Source organism: Petaurus breviceps, unplaced genomic scaffold (genome assembly GCF_028583685.1).
Source record: "Petaurus breviceps papuanus isolate PSGF00001 unplaced genomic scaffold, PetGlider_PUasm1.0 181, whole genome shotgun sequence".
In the NCBI taxonomy this organism is placed as follows: Eukaryota; Metazoa; Chordata; class Mammalia; order Diprotodontia; family Petauridae; genus Petaurus; species Petaurus breviceps.
In genome coordinates, this window is record NW_027185784.1 from 12,480,420 (window position 1) to 12,501,434 (window position 21,015).

The 21,015-nt window shown below is 38.6% G+C and overlaps 1 protein-coding gene across 1 annotated transcript in view; it reads left to right on the top strand.

The window, feature by feature from the left end:
• The window catches only part of NRF1 (nuclear respiratory factor 1), a 143,571-nt gene that overhangs the window by 37,060 nt on the left and 85,496 nt on the right, over positions 1-21,015 (top strand). The window contains exons 2-3 of the mRNA XM_069087205.1: positions 4,825-5,056; positions 14,769-14,883. Of these exons, the coding sequence (XP_068943306.1) occupies positions 4,834-5,056; positions 14,769-14,883 (338 nt within the window). The 5' untranslated portion in view covers positions 4,825-4,833. The remainder of the gene's footprint in view (positions 1-4,824; positions 5,057-14,768; positions 14,884-21,015) is intronic.

Consider the following 21,015-nt stretch of genomic DNA (forward strand, 5'->3'; position numbering starts at 1 on the left):
TTTAACACAATGCTCCCAGCTCCTGAGGAATGCACATACTTCCCCAAAGGCTAAGGATACAGACAGGACCATTGATTTCATTGATACCCAGAACTAGAGCCTAGATTTTCTTTTTTTCCCTGAGAGCCACTCATCTCTCTGGTGTTAGGTCATCCTGATGCTAAAGTGACTCTAGTCAGTGTTTCTTTGTCTCCCACCACATAAAGCGCATCCATTTCCCTCAGAGCCATATAGCAACAAACTTTTAGATTGATTATATTATAAAGAAGTTTGGGTTGGGGTTTTTTTGGCCATTTAGCACCAAGTATAGATAAAATAGATGACTGTTACCTACCCTCTCTGCCCCACCCCACCCCACTTCACACACATACCTGTTCCCAGACCTGGTCTGGAGGTTTTTCTCTTTCCTAAGGAAAGACATAGCCATAGGAACCTTCTGTTACTTTAGTGACCTGCCCTGAGTCACCAGGAAGGGGAAGCTGCCAGGAAAAGGGTGTTGATGAGACCTGAATGAGAGGGATACTGATTTTTAGGAGGTGGGAGGGGGAGGGAATACTTCTTAGTGCCATATTAGGGATTCTGAATATCTGATCCTTGATCTTCCTCTTGGAACACACACACACACGCATACGAAAATACATGGGAGAGCCAGGTTATAGTGTGTTTACCAAGGAATAACATGGATATTTGTGTTATTGTGTGAGGAAGGTAGCTATAGATAGCACTTTGGGTCCTTCCTTACCTATGTCACCTCTGGGTTGCCTTTCCTCCTCCAAGTGTTTGGACCTGACTGACAGCTATTGGGGCAGTAAGCATGCCTTATGTGGACTTAGTTATTACTATGTTTTTAAAAATAAGCCATCTCTGTATTTGCCCTTGGTGCCTTGCCGACTCCTAGAGACTAGGGTACTTATCTTACTACACCAGCCATAGGAGCACTGTGGGGTGGGCAGGAAAGGGGAGAGGAATGAGAGAGGAAAGGGGAATGAGGAATACAGAGAACAGGGCATGGGGGAAATGGATGGGGAGTTATTGGGGAAGAAGGTGAGGTGTAAAGAAGAAAGAAAATAGAAATGTTGGGCCTCCATGGTATGCTGGAAAGAGTGCTGGATTTGAAGCCAGATAATTTGAGTTAGAATCTTGGCTCTACCACTTAACTGCCAGTGTGACCTTGAGCAAGTCTGGGGCTGTTTTCTTATCTGTCAAATAAGAGGATTGGAATAGAGGACCTATAAGGGCCTTTCTAGTTCTAAATCCATTATTCATATATAAAGTTGCTCTCCACCTATGATTTCACCTCCTTCTCTTCCTTATTCCACTTCATACTCAGTTGGGAAAGATGCAAAGCTTTTTCTGCTTAGACTTTTAGTTGAGGTGTGAACTCTTCCCTCACCTTCTTTAATCTGGGTTTACACATGGGGTGAGCCGTGTACTAGGAGCCACTAATATTCCAGGGAAATCACTAGTTCATTAGTTCCTTTATATTTATTTAATGTATGAATCTAAGTTTATTTTACTGTTTGGTAGTGCTTTTTTTTTTTTAAGGTGAAGTAAAAGGTATGAAGGGAAGCAATTGTTAAAAATGTCACGGCCTTCAGTAATTGTTGACATAATGGATATTTTTATCAGGCATCCTTTTTGCTTCATGTTATGTTTCTAAATCTTTTGAAGCAATTTTGCATTGCTGAGTAGTTTCCTGTCCCTTTCTACATCTATTCAGCATTCAGAGGAATCACACTTCAAATCTTATCTGCTGTCTAGGCTGACCAGTCTAGTCCGTTCTGTCTGCTTATTGTCCTTGCCTGCTTATTGCCACTGTCTTCCTGAACAGCATTCTGACTGGTGATGATGATAATCAATGGTTCTTTTCAACTGCTGGGCTCAAAGCCCTTTACAAACAGTTAAACTATAGCACATCCTCAAGGTTAGCTATTTTGTTTTGAAATGAAGACCTATATAGTGGTGTCTGACTTTGGGACTTAGTACTAAGTAAATACTAATAAGTAGTAAATAAGTAATACTAACTACTAATTAAGCAGTACTTAGTACTACTAAGTCTGATTTCCAGGTTATCCTTAATAGGAAACACTGTTTCCTCTATGCCCTGTCTCCTGTGTTTTGACTCACCTGGGCTTGATATCTTCCTTTAGAGAGTTTCCTTCAATTCAGTGTTCATAGAATCTGTCTGCTCAGCAGATGAAAGCTAACTAGAATGTTTTGCTGAAATTGATTTAATATGTATTTTTTCCTTAGAACTCTAGAAGCAAGTCATAAATGTGCATGTTTTTAATGTCTTTTTTTAAAAAATATTTTATTTTACAGTGGTATTTAAAGTAAAATTCCTAAGAATCAGTCTTCAGGTCAAGGAATTCTAAAGCATCTTTACCTCCTCTATTTTAGGAATAAACAGAGGAAAGGTGGTGACAATGTTATTGATTGGTTCTGTGAACAGCATTTGTAGAGGAGGAAAAATGGAATCCATTAGGCCAAGTGCATAGAAATGCAGATTCTTTTGAAAAACAAGTTTCTGTCTTGTCATGGATTATTTTAAAAATCATTTTGAAGTACTCAGCATTTTAAAATATCCTAAATAGTTTCTACCCTAGCCTAAAAGCTAGTGAAATTTGATGGGAAAGTGTCACTTTGCATTCTTGCCTTGCCCGTTGTTTAACTTAAATAGTTAGAAAAGCTTTCATGATAAATTTCATGGCATAGACAGGAAGTCCAAAGCACAAGACAGAAACTCCATCCAGTGAGCTCATCGAGATGATCTGAGACACATTTAAAGGAACATAGTTTCACTTGGCAGATTTTGCTTCATTTACTTGGTACAAGCTACTGTGCCAGCATATGAAGGAGAGTCCATGATGAAGATATAAAGCATCTTAAAGTGCTATATAAAGGTTAGATCATTGCCTACAAACAGGTCTCCTTGCCTCCATTCTCTCCAGGCTCCAAACTTACTTTCATTTATAGACTAAGTTTCTTGATGGGCCACTCTGATTGTGTTATTTACCTCCTCAAAAACCTTTTAATACTTCTTGACAGTTATATAAAGTGCTATATAAATCTAAATTGGAAAACGGGTTTTTGTATCCAGGGAGCTAATAATATAGTAGGAGAGGTCAGAGAGTTACAAAATTGTTGCATTTTACCTTTCCAGGGAAAATGCAGCACGGAAGTGATAGTTAACGACAAAGACAAAAGTTGTAAGATATTTAGAGCAGTGATTATTTTAGAGTGTTTGGCCTCTGCCCCACCACAAGTAGTGGTTTAATTTCATGTTCCCTGGAAACCCCAGAAAAAAATCCACTAAGTGCTACTACTATGTTTGGTATATGTCCATGTCCAAAACTGGGCCCATCATTTCTCTTACCTCTCCAGTTGCCCCAAACCTGTTCTAAGTCTTGCTTTCCGCATTTTCTTCTAATTGTCCCATCCAGGTTTAAAACCTTGCAGTCATCTTTGATTTTATTTTTCCTCATAACTCTTCTTTCTCATTTCCTGTATCAAATCTTAAGTCCTATTGATTGCTCTCCCTTCTTTTATCTCTATTTTAATTTCTATTATCAAGTTATTATAAAATGTACAATTCATTTAACTTTTCAGTGCTTGAGGCACTTTCTAAGACTAAGTTGATGAGAAGGGGCCAGCCATTCCCCATATCAATGAAATTCTAATCCTAGCCTCTTTCTATCCTGTCGAGTCTTCTTACTTACCTAGATCATTGCCTACAAACAGGTCTCCTTGCCTCCATTCTCTCCAGCCTCCAAACTTACTTTCATTTACAGACTAAGTTTCTTGACGGGCCACTCTGTGTTATTTACCTCCTCAAAAACCTTTAATACTTCTTGACAGTTAAAAGCCAAACTCCATAGCTTGTCATTTGAGGTCCTTCTGGTGTGGCCCCATCCAACCTTTCCAACTTATTTTCAGTATCTTTTATAAACCCCTGAGCTGCAGAAAAACTGAAATAGTCACCCATCTTCCGAGAAGTCCTCTTCCTTCACACTATTATCACATTACTCTACCTATCAAAATCTTATTAGACTTTCAAGGCCCAGCTTACATTCCATCTTTCCCATAAAGTTTTCTAATTTGTGTTATAGTTATCTGTGTACGTATCTCATCTGCTTTGTAGTTTACAAGTTTATTTGGGGCAGGGATTTTGTGATTTTTAAAGCAATGTTGTATCTTTAGTGTCTAATATAGTACCTTGAACATAGTGTGCACTTAATGTTTGTTGACTGGAACTGAATTTGGGATTACAAAATTCATCTTTCTTATTAATATAATGAAATTCCTTTCATGATAAAATATAACTATGGGTCTCTATTAGAACAGTATTCCATGTTTTTTCATTTTGTTTTAGATGGCACTTCTTTTTTTTTTCTTTTTATTTATTTATTTATTTGCTTTTTGGAGGGCAATTGGGGTTAAGCGACTTGCCCAAGGTCACATGGCTAGTAAGTGTTAAGTGTCTGAGGCCGGATTTGAACTCAGGTCCTCCTGAGTCCAGGACCAGTGCTCTATTCACTGTGCCACCTAGCCACCCCTTCTTTCTTTCTTTTTTAAAAACATCAAACAAAAGGAGATTTTTGCTTAGCCATAACCAGAGATACTTACTATTTCTCTGAAGGGTAGCTATGGTATTACAGATGGATAGGGAATGTATGTACAATGTACAAATGCTGAAACTGGAGGCTTTTTAATTACTGTGCTACTGAGGAAAGCTCTTCTCCATCACTTTAAATTTCATGCCCCTGCTGACACACGTCTACTTGATTCATGTTTTCTTTCTGTCTTTTGCTTTTTCCTTGAAAGTATTTATTCATGGAGGAGCACGGAGTGACCCAGACAGAACACATGGCTACCATCGAAGCTCATGCCGTGGCCCAGCAAGTGCAGCAGGTCCATGTAGCCACCTATACAGAGCACAGCATGCTGAGTGCTGATGAAGACTCCCCTTCCTCTCCCGAGGACACCTCCTACGATGACTCGGACATCCTCAACTCTACTGCTGCTGATGAAGTGACGGCCCACCTTGCCGCAGCCGGTAATGCAGCCTGGAGCCCTCGGGCTTTTGGTGGACTGGCGGGTTTGGGGTGTTTTTTGTTTTGTTTTTTGATCGCTTGTAGGATTCCCTAGGAGATCTTTGCTTTCAGTTATTGAACCTGTGGCAGAGTGGAAAGAGCACTGGCCTGAGAGTCAGAAGGTTCAGATCCAGCTCCTTCTCCGCTATCTAATTAGCTCCGGTCTTAGATAATTCACAGCAAAACCGTAATCTCTTCATCTGTACAATGAAGAGCCAAAGTAGATCTCTGATGTCCCTCTAGTTCTAGAATCATGACCCCTTTTAAGAGCCAATTTTCTTTTGTCATGATGCTATTCCTAGCATGACGCTTTATTGAAGCAGGATACTAGAGTAGACAGTGTAGTCTTAAAGATTCTGGGAGACTTGGGTTCCAGTCCCTCCTCAGACACTTACTAGCTCTGTAACCTCACCCTCTCCGGGCCTCTGTTTCCTCATTTGTAAGGTAAGAGAGTTGGACTCAGTTATCTCCTAGATTCCTTCCAGCTCTAAATCTGTGAAGCAATGATTCAGTGAAACCATGACCATACTTTTTCTCAGAGAGATAGTATATTATGATGGGAAGAGAACTAGGAGTCAGAAAACTTGGGTCCAAATCTTGTCTTTTACATTTCCAAGTTGTAAGAGTGTAGACAAGTCTTTAACCTCTCTAATCTTCCTCTTCTGTAGGTATTGATACTTCCTGTACCTGCTTTACAGGGTTCTTGGGAGGAAAGGAAAACTCTATAAACAAGTTGCTAATAAGAAGTCATTATTAATATTAAGCATCCAGTTAGCTGTGGTAATAATGTATTAGTGGTGATGAGTTGGGTGGTGGTGGTGACAGTTATGAGGAGGAGGAGACTTTGTTGACTCTAGAATATGTGCAACAGTAGAAATGTCATTGTAACCAACATTTTGTCCAGGGCCAATCAGATACTACGTAAAATCAAACCAAAGCTAAGAGATTTCAGATCTCCAAGAATGAAAAGGCATAAAGATCCATTCCTAAACAATCTCTTTATTGCCTTACCAAACCCATCACATAAACAAATTCTGGAGTCACGTAATTTTATATTATTTCCCCATTATCAGAACCTTTGAAGAAAAGAAAGTTGTTAATAGACACCCTGAGATGAACTTCAGTTATTAGCAATAGTGGCATGAACTTTCTGAGTTGTGAGACGTTGGAAAATAATAATAATAACCAACATTTACGTTGGGTTTTTAAGGTTTGCAAAGTTGAGTCTCATAACTGTATGAGTAAAATTCTTGATTTTGCAGATGAGGAAATAGAGGCTAAGAAGGTCACATAGCTAGTAAGTGTCAAAGGTAGAATCTAGGTTTTCTAGATTCCAAGTCCAGCATTATTCAACATTGTCTTTCACTTCTGAAGGAGTTTTTGTTAATTCCTTTACTGGAAATAGACTTAGTACTGAACCAGCTTCCATCTTAATCTCCTAAAGAATAGTGGGTAGGGGCAGCTGGGTGGTGCAATGAATAGAGCACCAGCCCTGGAGTCAGGAGGACTTGATTTCAAATCCAGCCTCAGACACTTAACATTTACTAGCCGTGTGACCTTGGGCAAGTCACAACCCCAGTTTCCCTGCCCTGTCCCCTCCATAAAAAGCAAAAAAAAATTTTTTTTAAATTAAAAAGAATAGTGGGTAATCCTTGTTTTACAAGTGAAAATGTAAAAGGCTGATTCTTGGTGAGGTGCCTAGTTGAACGACCTCATGAGGCCCTTTCTAGCTTTTTGATTTTATGACAACATGGCCAGATGACTCCATGTACCTAGCCTAGTACTATATAAACAAATGGTCAGCATAGAAATATATTTATAGACAGTAGAAGTTTAGAACTTGAAGGGATCTTAGACATTTCTGCCTTTACAAGGAAAGAAGGCAAAGCCTGGATAAGTGAAATGAGTTGTCTGACATGTTAGGACTTGTAGACGCCTAGCTCCTGGGGTTTAGTGATGCTGCTCTCCCTGGTTCCTCCTCTCTTCTGCCCGATCACTTCTGACTGCTCTGTCTTCTTTGCTGACCCATCATCCACATCCTGCTCTCTAACTGGATTTACCCTCAAGCTCTGTCTTGGCCCCTCTCTTCTCCATACACCTTTTCTCTCAGTGATGTCATCCGTTTCCATGCATTCAATATTATCTCCGTGAAGTTGACTTGTAGATTCATAAATCCAGCCCTAATCTTTCTCTTGAGCTACAATCCTGAATCAACAATTACCTTTTCCATTGGATGTCCTTTAGGCATCTCAAATTCAATATGTCCAAAACAGAACTCATTATCTTTCCCTGAAAACTGACCTCTCTTTCTAGCTCTTCTTTTTCTGGCTACCACCACCCTTCTTACATTTGCCACTTTGGTGTCATCCGCAACACTTCACTCTCTTGCCCTGCAGATCCAGCTCGTCCAGCTGTATTGTGGGGCAGTCATCACCTCTTGGCTGGGCTTTTGTAATAACCTCCTGATTGATCTCTTTTTCCATGATCTGTCTCCCTTTTCCAATATCTAGCTTTTTCTTCCATGTAGCACTTTATGCCTTTTACATGATGGTTCCAGTTCATGTTTCTAGGCTTAATTCTTTTCTTTCATGAACTTTCTGAGGTCCAGCCAGACTAACTTATTTGTTGTTCCTTATTTGCCTCCATACCTTTGTTTAGCTTATCTCCTATACCAGAAATTCATTCCCTTTCTGCCTCTGATTCTTAGACTCCTAAATTCCCTTCAAATTGAAGCTCATATGCTGCCTCCTACATGAGACCTTATGCCCCCAAGTCCTAGTGCCCCACCAAGTTATTCTTTATTTTCTTCATATTTTATATTTTCTTATGGGTAGCTACTATCCAGGTGGATAGAGCACTGGGCTTGGAATCAGGAAGACTCATCGTTGTCTCATGAATTCAAAGCAGTGGGACCTTCAGCAAGTCATTTAACCCTGTTTGCCTCAGTTTCCTCATCTGTAAAATGAGCTGGAGAAGGAAGTGTCAAACTGATCCAGTTACCTTTGCCAAGAAAACCCCAATGGAGTCAGAGTTGGACACAAGTGAAAAACAACAATGGATCTACATCCTATTTCTCTCAGTAGGATGGGAGATCTTGAGGACAGGGACTTTTTCTTTTTTGTCTTAATATCTCCAATACCTAATGCAGTGCTTTGTGCCTAATAATAATTTACTTAATCAGTACTTACGAATTGATTGATTCACTATGCCCTGTTGCTTTCCTGAGAAAGTGAAGTTCAATAAAGCTTAGTACTAGAACATAACACAGAGAGGTACATGAGAAACAGATTATTATGATGAACAAAAACCACCCTTTTAGTATGACTATGTAATGATATGTAGTGAGTTTGTCAAATAATCACTTTTATATATCTGATATCAAGAGCTCTTTGGCTCTATAAGAGAGTTGGATAAGATTTGTTTGGAATTCATAGTGAAATTCTTCTACTTCCCAGGAGAGGGCATACCAACATTATAAATCCATATTCCAGATGGGATTCTTCTATATTGATTCCTGGGAACAGTCGTTGACACTTTTTAAGAATAAGGATTTTGTTCATCCAAATTTCCTGTATTGTAATAGAATTACAAAAACTATAAGACATGAAGGCTCCTAATTCAGCCTCATTTTATATATGAAGAAACTGAGGCCCAGAAAGAAAGAATTGCTTATACATGACTACATGACTAATTAGTAACAGACCTAGGACCAGAATTCAGCTTTCTCAACATCCTTTCCTTGAGTCTTTCTACTGCTTTAGAGTTTGCCTTTACAAACTCTCTGTTTCTTTCTGCCCTCATGTAATTTATAATTACAGCTAACTCTCAATTTCCTGTGTTAATTAGTCTTCATGTAGCATGATTAACATTAAAATTTATAAGGAAATTCTTTTAAAAAGCATCAAGGGTAATAAAGATTCTAGCTTTATGATTTTGTGTGATCCAAAATTGTCAAACTCATGCTCCTGAATTGTTTACTAGTAGAGAAGAAAAAGAATTATTTTTCTCCCTTGAAGTAAAAATGAATATTATAATAGTTTAAAAATACTGTCTATGACAAGCAGGTGAAGACATAAAGAACTTAGATAGGGGTCAGCTAGGTGGCACAGTGAATAGAGTGTACCGACCCTCAAGTCAGGAGGACCTGAGTTCAAATCCAACCTCAGACCTTAACACTTACTAGCTGTGTGACTGTGCAAGTCACTTAATCCCAATTGCTCTGCCTTCCGCCCTCCAAAAAGACAAAAAAAAAAAAACAATTTAGATAATCTAAAACATAATGAATCCCTTAAATAACCAAGTTTTCCTATATTTCTGTCGATTAAAATGGAGGTATTTTTGTTTGAGAAATGACCGGCTTAGTTAGATCTTGTTCTGTTTTCATCTTCTCTTGTACAAAGTCCAAGTTGGTCTTCTGAAAAAAGGCTGACCCTGATGAAACTTTAATGCTTAGTGCAGATGATAGCTGTGTAGTTAGCCAGCAGTTGTGTGTATATACTGGGGCAAATATCCTGGCAAAGTGGGGTTCACTTACTGTTTTGAAGTGGAAGAAAGAAGTACAAAAGGCAAGAGAGGAAATAATCTTAAAACCTGAACCTTGGTGGTACTTTGCAGGTAAATTTGGTTACCTAGGAAGTTGTATGTGAATCATAAAATATAAAGAGACATCAAGATACCATCTTGTCAATAAGGTGAATGCTTAAAAACCTAGGTTAGATATCTTTCTTTAAGCATTTACTTGGCGGGAGATTCCCTTCCCTCTTTTAGGAGTTCATTACAATTTTGTGTCACCATGTTTAATAGTCAAGAAAATTTTTGTTTTCGTTGGAGCTTATTTCCTTTGGTTTGGCCTTCTCAACAATGAAAATGAATATTCTCAGAAAAATTCTTTGCACATTTAAAGTCATTGTTATCTTTGCATTCACCGTACTGAACAACTGAGAGCATCTCTTTTCCTTTCATTTTTTCATTGTTAGAGCCCTTCTCTGCATTCTTTATTTTTCCCCCCTATCCTTTTTCAGTGTACTTACAAGTAATAAAATTTTAGCATCAAGCACTCATATAGTGTATTGCAAGGGATTACTCTTTGACCTGTGCATACATATGATACTTCCATTAATTTTTTTCTCCCTAGTATCACATTTTTTTCTCACCCTCCAAAATGGAATTACATTGCTCATAAGCATTCAGCTTTTCACAGACACTTTGATACTAGGTCCTTTCCCATCTGCTTCTTTAAGGGAAAGTCCTAGTTCTAGACAGAAATGTATGCTTCCTTTTGCTCAGTTCCATATCCTAAAAGTTCCTCAGGGGGCATATATACTGAAAAGAGAATTCTTTATTCTGAAAATCTCAGGGTCTATGGACAATCCAGTCAGCAATCACAAATAATGGAAGAAAAGTATGTGGTTCCAGTGGCATCCAACCTTTTCTTGTCATGACATTAAATCATGCACCAATTAGACTTTGCAAACTAAAGGTCTATAAGGGGACTAAAATAGATGAGAATAGTTTTTAAAACAATGACATTCTTGTATCACAGTGATTGTCACCAAAGAATCCTTGACCTTGATTCAATCACCGAACATTTCTTTTTATTTTTTTTATTTTTTTTAAGCAATCAGGGTTAAGTAACTTGCTCAAGGTTACACGGCTAGTTATTTCTGGGTGTGGTGCTGAGTGTCTGAGCCCGGGATTCGATCTCCAGGTCATCCCAACACTGGAGCCAGTGCTCTTACTTGCTGAGCCACCTGGCCGTCCCTAAGCAATTGAGGACACCGAACATTTCTTAAGCACCTGTTATGTGCCAGGCATTGTTCAAGGTGCTGGGGATACAAAGACAAATGAAATTGCTTCTGTTCTTTAGAAATTTACAGACCAGGGGGGAAGGAGGGATAGAAAATATAGAAGCATTTAAAAAATATTTACTATGGAGGCATTGTGCTAAGTGCTGCACATGTGCATACATATGTGGGCAAAATAGATACAAGATAGATGATTTTAATTGGAAAGAGACTAGCAGCAGAGGGAATCCAGAAAGGCTTTGTGGAGGAAGTGGCAGCAGAACTGAGCCTTGAAGGAAGTGAACAATGCTGAGGGACAGAAGTGAGGAGAGAGGGACTTACATGGAGCACTTGGGCCACGGGTGGCATGCACGCTTGTACTTTCTCATCTTTTATGCCTTCTGGGGACGTGAGAAGGGAGTGAAGTAGCAACAGAATTGGAGATTGACTGGCATGCACCAGAGTGCTGTTCTTCCTACTAGTAGAATCCCCCAGGTCTCCCTTGTTTTGAGGGAACATTGGGAAACCTGTCATTTTGGGGGGAAAATGAACCCTCAATGATCCAAATGTGGATTAAGAGCCAAGGCTGACATTCCCCAATAGAGAAATGGTCAAAGTATATGAACAGTTTTCCAAAGAAGAACTGAAAAGTATCCACAACTGTATGAAAGAGTGCTCCAAATTACTTAATAATAAGAGAAATATAAATACTATCGATGATGGAAGGCTTGTGGAATGATAGGCACTGTTGGTGGGCTGTGAAATAGTATGACCATTTTGGAAACTAATTTGGAATCCTGTAAATAACGTGACTAATGTGTTCCATACCCTTTGAACCAGAGATTACATTACTGGGCTTATACTCCAAGGAACCCCATCAATAAGAAGAAAGTCTTCATATACTCAAAAATATTCATAGCAGTACTTTTTGTGATAGCTAAGAATTGGAAACAAGTAAGGGCCCATCGATTGGGAAATGGCTAACAAATTATGGTATCTGAATGTAACAGAATATTACTCTGCTGTAAGAAATTATGTATGTGATGAATACGAAGAAAGATCTCCATGAACTGATGCAGAGTGAAATCAGCAGAACCAAGAAAACAATACACATAGTGATTACAACAATGTAGATGAAAAGAACAAAGACATACTAAAAAATCAAAAAGTAAATGTAGCAAAAGTATAAAGACCCAGTAGGATTTAAATGAAGAAATATGAGAGGACAGCCATAGCCTGTCCTTCTGTGCAGGTGGAAGGGTGGTATACACTATACATGTTTTTTGAACTTTTTCAGTCAACTGTGTTGCCTTTTTTTCTCTTTTCTAAAAATATTCATTATATGGGATGGCTTTCTGGGAGTGGAAAGGAGGAGGGGGAGGGGTACTTGGGATAATTATGATAACATAAGAAACAGAAAATATCAGTGAAAACTTATTTTAAAAGATAGTCAAAGTTGGGGTATCCATGCTCTCTTGGTCAGTGTTCTGTGAGGTAGTTGTTAAATCGGGTTTTAAAGATACTAAGGTTGAGGATACCAGCATTTCAGACAGTGTAGCACTCTGCTTTCAAGGTACATCCTCTCTGGCCACCACTCAGGGGACCTGCTGCCATGCTTCTTGTTGGGTCCTGATGTACCTTCTAAAATTGGGGTAAAGAATGAGTCCAGTGTTTCCCATGCCTCTAAAATGCTGCTACGTATGTGAATTTTTTCTTACTCACTGTTTGTGGTTCACTAGGGAGATAAAACAATAAGTTATTACTCTATAACTTTACCTCCCCATCTCTAATGTATATATACATTCTGTTTATGGGAGTCCTTTAACAGACACCTTCTGTAATAAGGAGTTAGCTAGAATGAATGCTGGACTAATGGTGCTTCAGTGGAATCTCCTTTTTGTTTATAAAAGATGACATAAAACTTTGATTTTCAGGGAAATTGGTTTAAATTGCTATAAACAGATACATACTCAGTATATCTGTGAATGTATGTAAGTTAACATACTTTTGATCTTAGTTTTTTTGCAGAATCCATAAATATGGTCAGTTAAAAAAGAATGTTTGTGGAAAGAAACATTCTTGGCCCATTGAGAACCCAAGAACCAATATTTCACATTGTAATTTTTCTGAAGCTTAGCTTTCACTTTAGGCATCAGATTTTTCATTTCAATGACAGGGCAGCACTGCTTTCATTAACCTTCTCACGTTAGGGTTGGGGTGATAGTTTTCATCTCTTCTAGAATATTTATTCCTCTGCTAGGAGTAAAGCTTTCATCAGTTAGGCCTTGTCATTACCATCTTCTTTGTTGGCCACATTCCCAGAAAAAGAGGCTTATGATCCAGAGAAAGTTGTCCCATTCGGCAAAGGTGTTCCTCTAACTTCCTCCTGGGTGCTCTTATATATAACAGGAATTCATTTAATAGCTTTTTGTTGTTGTTTTTCTTTTTGGTGTCTTAGCTGTAGCTGCTTCACTCGGCTGTTGTATTTTAAAGGCATGGGAAGGGTTAGAAGTGAAAATGAAATCCATCACTTTGGGAGGACCTCTTACTGTCCGTGCTTCAGTTTGTCTTGTCATAAAACGCATATGAAAGTAGTAGTGGGATCCCATGAGCCCCTTGGAGATGTGTACTTTATAAGAAAATGCTAAGTGCAAAATCCCGATTTACCAAGCAGATAAGCCACTGTAAGGAGGGGTGCATTGCATGGTTAGTGCACTTAAAATGCTCCATTTACAGAATTTAATTTATCAGTGTGCCAAGAGCATGGGATGCATAGCATTGGAATTTTGCCTTAAAAAAGTAGTTATCTTTGTCATAAAGGCAACATAAAAGTCCCAAGATGTCTACATTTATTAGTATGCTGTTACATGTAATTGAGAAATATATTGAAAAGTTTTATTGATGTGGACCAGGGATGGGGAACCTGTGACCTTGAGGCTACACATGACTCTCTAGGTCCTCAAGTGCAGCCCTTTGACTGAATCCAAACTTCATTGAACAGATCCCCTTAATAAAAGGATTTGTTCTGCAAAACTTGGACTCAGTCAAAAGGCTGCACCCAAGGACCTAGAGAGCCACGTGTGGCCTCAAGGCCGCAGGTTCCCACCCCTGATAGATAGACCATAGGTAAGTTAGGTAGATTGAAGTTTTCTAGTAGATGATGGGTATGGTAGACTGAGCCCTGGATTTAGAGTCAGAAGGTCTAGGTTGAAGTTTTGGCTCCTCCATTTAACAAGCTGTGTGACACTGGGCAAAGTAATTTAGCCTTTTGGAAACACTATTTTCTTATCTACAAAAGAAGACAGTAATATTTGCAAAACCCACTTGCCAGGTTGGTTGTGAAGAAAATGTTTTGTAAGCTGTAAAAACTATGTAAATATGGGCTATTAAAGTCAACAATATGTTTGCAAACAGCTTTGCTATAGTTTATTAATTTTCCTGTAATGATTTGCCAAAAAATAAGAGCATAATTATTTTCTTAGGAGACAAGATCATTGAAACCATAGAGAGACTTTCAGAGTTTAAAATATAGCGGATTTAGAATAAAGAATCATTAACACTCAGAAGCTTGAGTATACTGTCATAGGATCACAGAATGACAGTACTGAAAGGGACCTGTATTAGAGTTTAGCCTTCTCATTTGATTGATAGGGAAGCTGAGGCCTGGATAGGTTACACAGTTACAGAGTTGTGCCTAGAACTCAGGTCTTAACTGCATCCAGTCCAGGGGCCTGCTGTGTCACACTGAATCTTTTTTTTCTGTTGGATAAAGTGAAGCACACTGAATATGATATATATACTTATTGAAACAAACAACAATTTCCTTTGTGAACTGGTCTTAGTTTCTATTTTAATTCTGTTCTTAGTTTCAGCTCATGTATTTTGGTTACAGGTCCTGTGGGGATGGCGGCTGCTGCCGCCGTGGCAACAGGAAAGAAACGAAAACGACCCCATGTCTTTGAATCTAATCCTTCTATCCGGAAGAGGCAGCAGACCCGATTGCTAAGGTGAGACTTTACTATTTTCGTGGACTTAACCTTATTAACACTGTAGTGGGTTAATGATAGACTTAGAAAGGTTATCAAGTTGGGGCGGCCAGGTGGTGCAGTGAGTAAGAGCACTGGCCCCATTGTCGGGATGACCTGGGGATCGAATCCAGGCTCAGACACTTAGCACCCACCTAGAAACACCTGACCATGTAACCTTGAGCAAGTTACTTGACCCCAATTGCTTAAAAAAAAAAGTTTAGCAGAGTCTTAAGTTTCCTGAAGGAAGGCTTGTTTCCTTCTTTATATTTGCATAAGTACCTAAGTGCATATAAGTATGCACTTAATAAATGCTTGTTGATGATTGATTTGTTGATTTGATTGGACACCTTAAAGAACAGAAAACAATATTCCCCATATGCTTAAAACAGTACATAACTGGTGAGCCAGAAGTATGATCAACTTCATTCAGTAGGAAAGCATTTAGATTAGTTTACTTAGAGAAAAAAATCCAGCTGCAAAGATGTAAGAAATGATTGGCTTAATGAAGCACAATGGATCAAAGACCAGACATGGTATTGTTATTAGACAGGCCAGCATAGTGTTCTTGGCTTGGGCTTGGGCAAAATCCTAGGATGGCTTATTTAAATGAGGTATTATTGACCTTCTAGGGTAGTATGCAATGACCATAAAGAACAGCATAGTTTTAAAAAGGCAAAAATAACCCAATTTTCTTCTTTACTTAGCAAATCATGAATTTTAGACTGGTAAGTCAGAGAAATATTATTACAACAATAGTGAGGATAGTTGGCATTTATATGGCCCTTTAAGGCTTATAAAACATTTTGCATGCATGGTTTAATTTGAGTCTTATGATTGCTCTCTAAGGTCAGGTTGACAAGCATTTATTAAACACTTACTGTGACTGGGCACTGAATTAAGTTCCAGAGATACAAAAAAATGCAAAACAACAGTTCCTGGTCTAATGGAGCTGACGTTTTAACAGGGGAGACAACATATGGGCAACTAGGTAGATAGGAGATAATATGTTTTGGAGCCATGGAAGGAACTGTGAGAAGGCAAGGAATTGGTAGATGGGAAGAGGTGGGATTTGAACTTAGTTTTGAAGGAAACCAGGGAAAATTAAGAGGTGGTGGTGCAGGGGGTAGAAGATTCTGGAATGAAAGACAAGAAATGCAAAGACACACAGGTGAGAAATGGAACGTTGTGTTTGAAGAACTACAAGTAGACCATTGTTGCTGGAGCACAGGGTAACATGGTTGAGAATAAAGTATGAAAAGACTGGAAAAGGTGAGTAGGGGCCAGGTTATGAAGAGTTTTAATAGCAAACAAGGGGCATTATTGTCCCCATCATACAAATGTAGAAACTGAGGCCAGGAGAGGTCAAGCCACTTATCTGAGATTATGCAGCTCATAAATGTCAGAAGCAAGAATTGAACTCAAGTTTTTCTGACTACGAAACCAGTCTTCTGTTCACCATACCATGCTCCCTATAGTTTACCCAGACTTCAGCAAAGCATTTGAGAGTCTCTACTGCTACCCTTGAGTACAAGGTAGAAAGATGTAGACTAAAAAGTGATGTTGGTTAGCTTCAGAAAATGATTGAATGACCAGACCCAAAGAGTAGTCATAGTGATTTGGTATCAACTTGAAGAAAATTGAGTGCATCAGGGATCTATGTTTGGTCCTGTGCTTATATCCAATTTATCTGCTTTTTGGATTTAAGCATATTTAGCCTATTTATTATTTGTAAAGGATACAAAACTTGGAGGGATGACTGATGCACAGGACAAAAGAGTCAGGATTCAATAAGATCTTAATAGGACAGAACATTGGGCTGACTAATGAGATAATATGTAATAAAGAGAAATGTATAGGGCGGCTAGGTGGCTCAGTGAATAGAGCACCGGCCTTGGAGTTAGGAGGACCTGGGTTTGGATCCGGCCTTAGACATTTAACACACACACACACACACACACACACACACACCTAGCTGTGTGACCTTGGGCAAGTCACTTAACCCCAATTTCCCTCCAAAAAGCAAAAAAAAATAAAATAAAGAGAAATGTAAAATCTTACATTGAATCAAAAAATCATTTGAACAAGTACAAAGTGGGGGAGGGCTGACTAGGAAATAATTCATCTGAAAAAGAACCAGAGGCTTTAAAGGAGAGAAAACTCAATGCCATGATGACCACAAAAGCAAAAGATAGGGATGGTATCCAGCCCTAGGGAGGGGATGGTCCTGCTGGTCTCTGCTTGGGTCAGACCATGTCTTAGACTACTCTATTAATACCAGGGCCACATTTTAGGAATGACATTAGTCAATAAGCTGGAAAACTTCTAGAGGAGAGTAACTGGGAAGCCAAAGGGTCTAAATCAGAGAATTAGTTGAAGAAACTAGAAGTGTTTAGCCTGGAGAAAAGATTTGGAGGAAGAAAGGAGAATTCTAGTTGTCTTAAAAGAATTTGTAGAATGGGGCGGCCAGGTAGCACAGGGAGTAAGAGCACCATCCCCAGAGTCGGGATGATCTGGGGATTGAATCCAGGCTCAGACCCTTAGCACCACACCCAGAAATAACTGGCCGTGTAACCTTGAGCAGGTTACTTAACCCCGATTGCTTAAAAAAAAAAAAAAGAATTTGTAGAATAGAGATTAGATTTATCCTGCTTAGCCCCCAGAGGGCAGAGCTAGGAACAATGGATAGAAGTTGAGAAGAGGCAGATTTGGCTCTATGTAATAAAAACATGAATGTCTTGTGATTTTTATAAAAATTTCATTTAATATAAATAGCCTAACAATCAGTTCTACCCTGAGGTGTAATGGCCTGTCTCAGGAGTGGGTTCTCATCCCTGAAGGCCTTCAAGCAGAGACTGGATGACCACGCAATCATTGTATCATATTGTAGGGGAAACAGATATCATATGTCCAGGGATGGATTAGACTAGGTGACCTCCATGGTCCCTTCCCACCCTTAAGATGGGTGTATTTTGTGGGAATACTAATATGTTAATGCAAGTATAATAATTAAAGGTTCTCCAACCAACTAGATATTAAAATATCTGAAGAAATTCCAGAAGAAAGTAACCAAACTGATTTCAGGGTCTAGAAAACAGGCCTAAAATTTCAGGAAATGCCAAAGAGATTTGAGTTATTTGTTTTGGAGAAGGCTGTGAAGGGATTAAATTATCTGAAGGGGGTATTTTATATTAAATTTTTTTGAAGTGTCAAAAGACAGTCATTCATCATAGGTGAAAACCAAATGAAAGGAAATAGGCTTTTGTTACAGTAGGATATATTTATACTTGACCTTGGTTTAAAAACTTTTTATGCTTATATTATTAAGGGAGGCTATGAAGTTTCCTTCCTTTGGAAATATTGATACTCTAATAGGCACAGACAATACTGATTTAGATATAGCCTTATTCTGAGACAGGGGACTGAACTAGATGATCTTGAGGTCCAATTTAGAGATTGTGGGTTTCTGCTTATGAATAGTTTAGAAATGACTGTAAATAATAAAGATATCTAAATGGTAGACTCTGCTTCCAACCTTATTCATTGGAGTTTTTGGTGTTAGATCTTCTAACTGAAGATGTAACTGAATATTCAGTTTATAAATATACTTTGGCCTGATGGTTCTTTTTGTTGTTCAGTTTTTCAGTCATTTTTCCTGACCCTCTTTAGGGTTTTCTTGGCCAAGATACTGGAGTCATTTCTCATTTCCTTCTCCAGTTCATTTTAGTGAGGCGGAAACTGAGGCAAACAGGGTTAAGTGGCTTGCCTAGGGTCACACAGCTAGTAAGTGTCCGAGGCCAGATTTTAACTCAGGAAGATGAGTTTTTCTGACGTGAGCCTGGCACTCTCCACTGCACCAGTTCACTGCCTAAAGATGATTTTACTAGGGTGACAATTCACTGTGTGGAAGGGAAGTATTAATTAATATGATATACTTGCACCATACACTCTATGATTTGAAATTCCTTTTCACACATAATTTGTGATAAATATGGAGGAAATTGGAGGAATAATAACATCATGTAAGAACTACCACTGCATAATCAAAAACTAGTTCGCACATATTTCTCTCAAGTTAGTTTTGTTTTATACTGGATATAATTCTGTCGGTAGCTTCATTGGAAGGCATTGCTAGGCAGAGGCCAAAGGCTGGTTAGTGGGAGATAGTGACAATCACAAGTCAGCAAATTGTAGTGGCAAATTTGAGTTGTGTCCTAGCTAGGCAGGATTGAGGCCAGAGCTAATCACAAATCCACTTAGAGAACAAGGCTAGTGGAGGAAGCCATTAAGCTGCATATCGTGCGAACAGTGCCGAGCCCTAGATTCTCAGTAAAATGTCATTTGCTCAAAATGAAAAATACAAATAATCTCCACAGGATTTGAATTAAATGTTATAGTGAGGGTCTTTTGGGGCATGGAGTTCAAAGCACTTAATAATGTGTTTATTTTAGAGATTTAAGTAACATCCATTGGTGACATTCCTGAGTAAATATTTACCTGTGAAATCTCATCCAGGGCTTCTTCCTAGAAAGGAAGCTTCTGGAAATTCATAAGACAGTTCCTGACAAATGAAGAGGATCCTTACAGGTTAACTAAAGCAACAAACATGATAATGTGACCCAATTTAATTTATACATTTAATGTTATTCTAATCAAACTATCAAGGGGATACTTTTTAGTACTAGATAAAATAACAAAATTTAACTGGAGGAACAAAAAGAAAGAGTGGGAAAAAGTAAGAATGAAGGGAGAATAGCATTTTCTGACCTCAGATTATGCTATAAAGAAATAATACTCAAACCTAAGTGGCATTGGAGGAAAAAAAAGTAAATCAGTAGGACAGACTAGATAAGGAAGAGTCAAAAGCAGTCAAACTCCATAACTCAGTATTCTGTAAACCTATGCATATGTATCTCATAGGGGAAGCATCCCTATTTGATAACTAATGGGAAAAATCAGAAAGCACTTTGATTTAAATTTGTTTTAAACCAACATATGAAACCACAAATCAAAACAGATACTTGACCAGATCAGATACTGGCAGTTGGGAAAATAATCTTTCTTCAAATATCTCTGATAATGGTCTTAGACTCAAGCTATCTTGGATGGATGGATGGATGGATGGGATGGATAGATAGGATGATTGGGATGGATGGATGGATGGATGGATGGATGGATGGATGGATGGATGGGCATCTAACACACATATAAAACCAAGAACCATTCCCCAATGGATAAGTAATCAAAGGATATGAATAAATTGTTCTTTAAAAAGAAACTGCAAGCTAATAATAACCTTTTGAAAATTTACTCCAAATCAGTTAATAATAAAAGAAATGCAAATATTAGATTTTACCTCCCCCTCAGCAAATTGACCAGTCAATCAAATAACAAGCATTTATTTATTTATAACAAGCATCTTTATTATATGTCGGGAGCCGTGCAAGAAATTAGGGATACAAAGACAAAAAAGGAACTAGTCCTCACTTTCAAGGAAGTTCCCTTCCATTGGGGGACAACGTGTGCATCTATAAGTATTCACGGAATACATATATATAGAGTATATACAAAATAAATACAAGGTAGCTAAATAAAACTTATTTAGTAAGGTAGTGCATGAGCAGTTGGCATAAGGAATGGCATTATAAAAGGTGGTGCTTGAGCTACATCTTGAAAAACCTTAGGGCTTCTTTGAGGTAGTAGCAGTGAGGAGGGAATGCATTCTAGGCATGGGAATTGCCAATGCAAGGTGTGAAGGTGGGAAATGGAGTACCCTTTGAGAGGAACAGAGCCTGTAGTTTTGGAAAGGAAGTAATGTGTGATGTATGATGAAGCTGGAAGGATAGGTTGACTCAGTTTGCAAAAGGCAGCAAAGGAGCTTGTATTTGATCTTAAAGGCCATTGGAGTTTATTGAGCAAGGAGCAACATAGTGAGATCTGTGTTAAGGAAAAACACTTCAACATCTATGTAGAGGGTGGATTGAAGCAGGAAGAAACTTGCAGCAAGGAGACCAATGAGGAGGTCAATGCAGTAATCCAGATGAAAGGCTGTGTGAGGGGAGAGGAAGGGTGAGATGGGAGAGATGTTGTGGATGTAGAAACAGCCAGATCTGG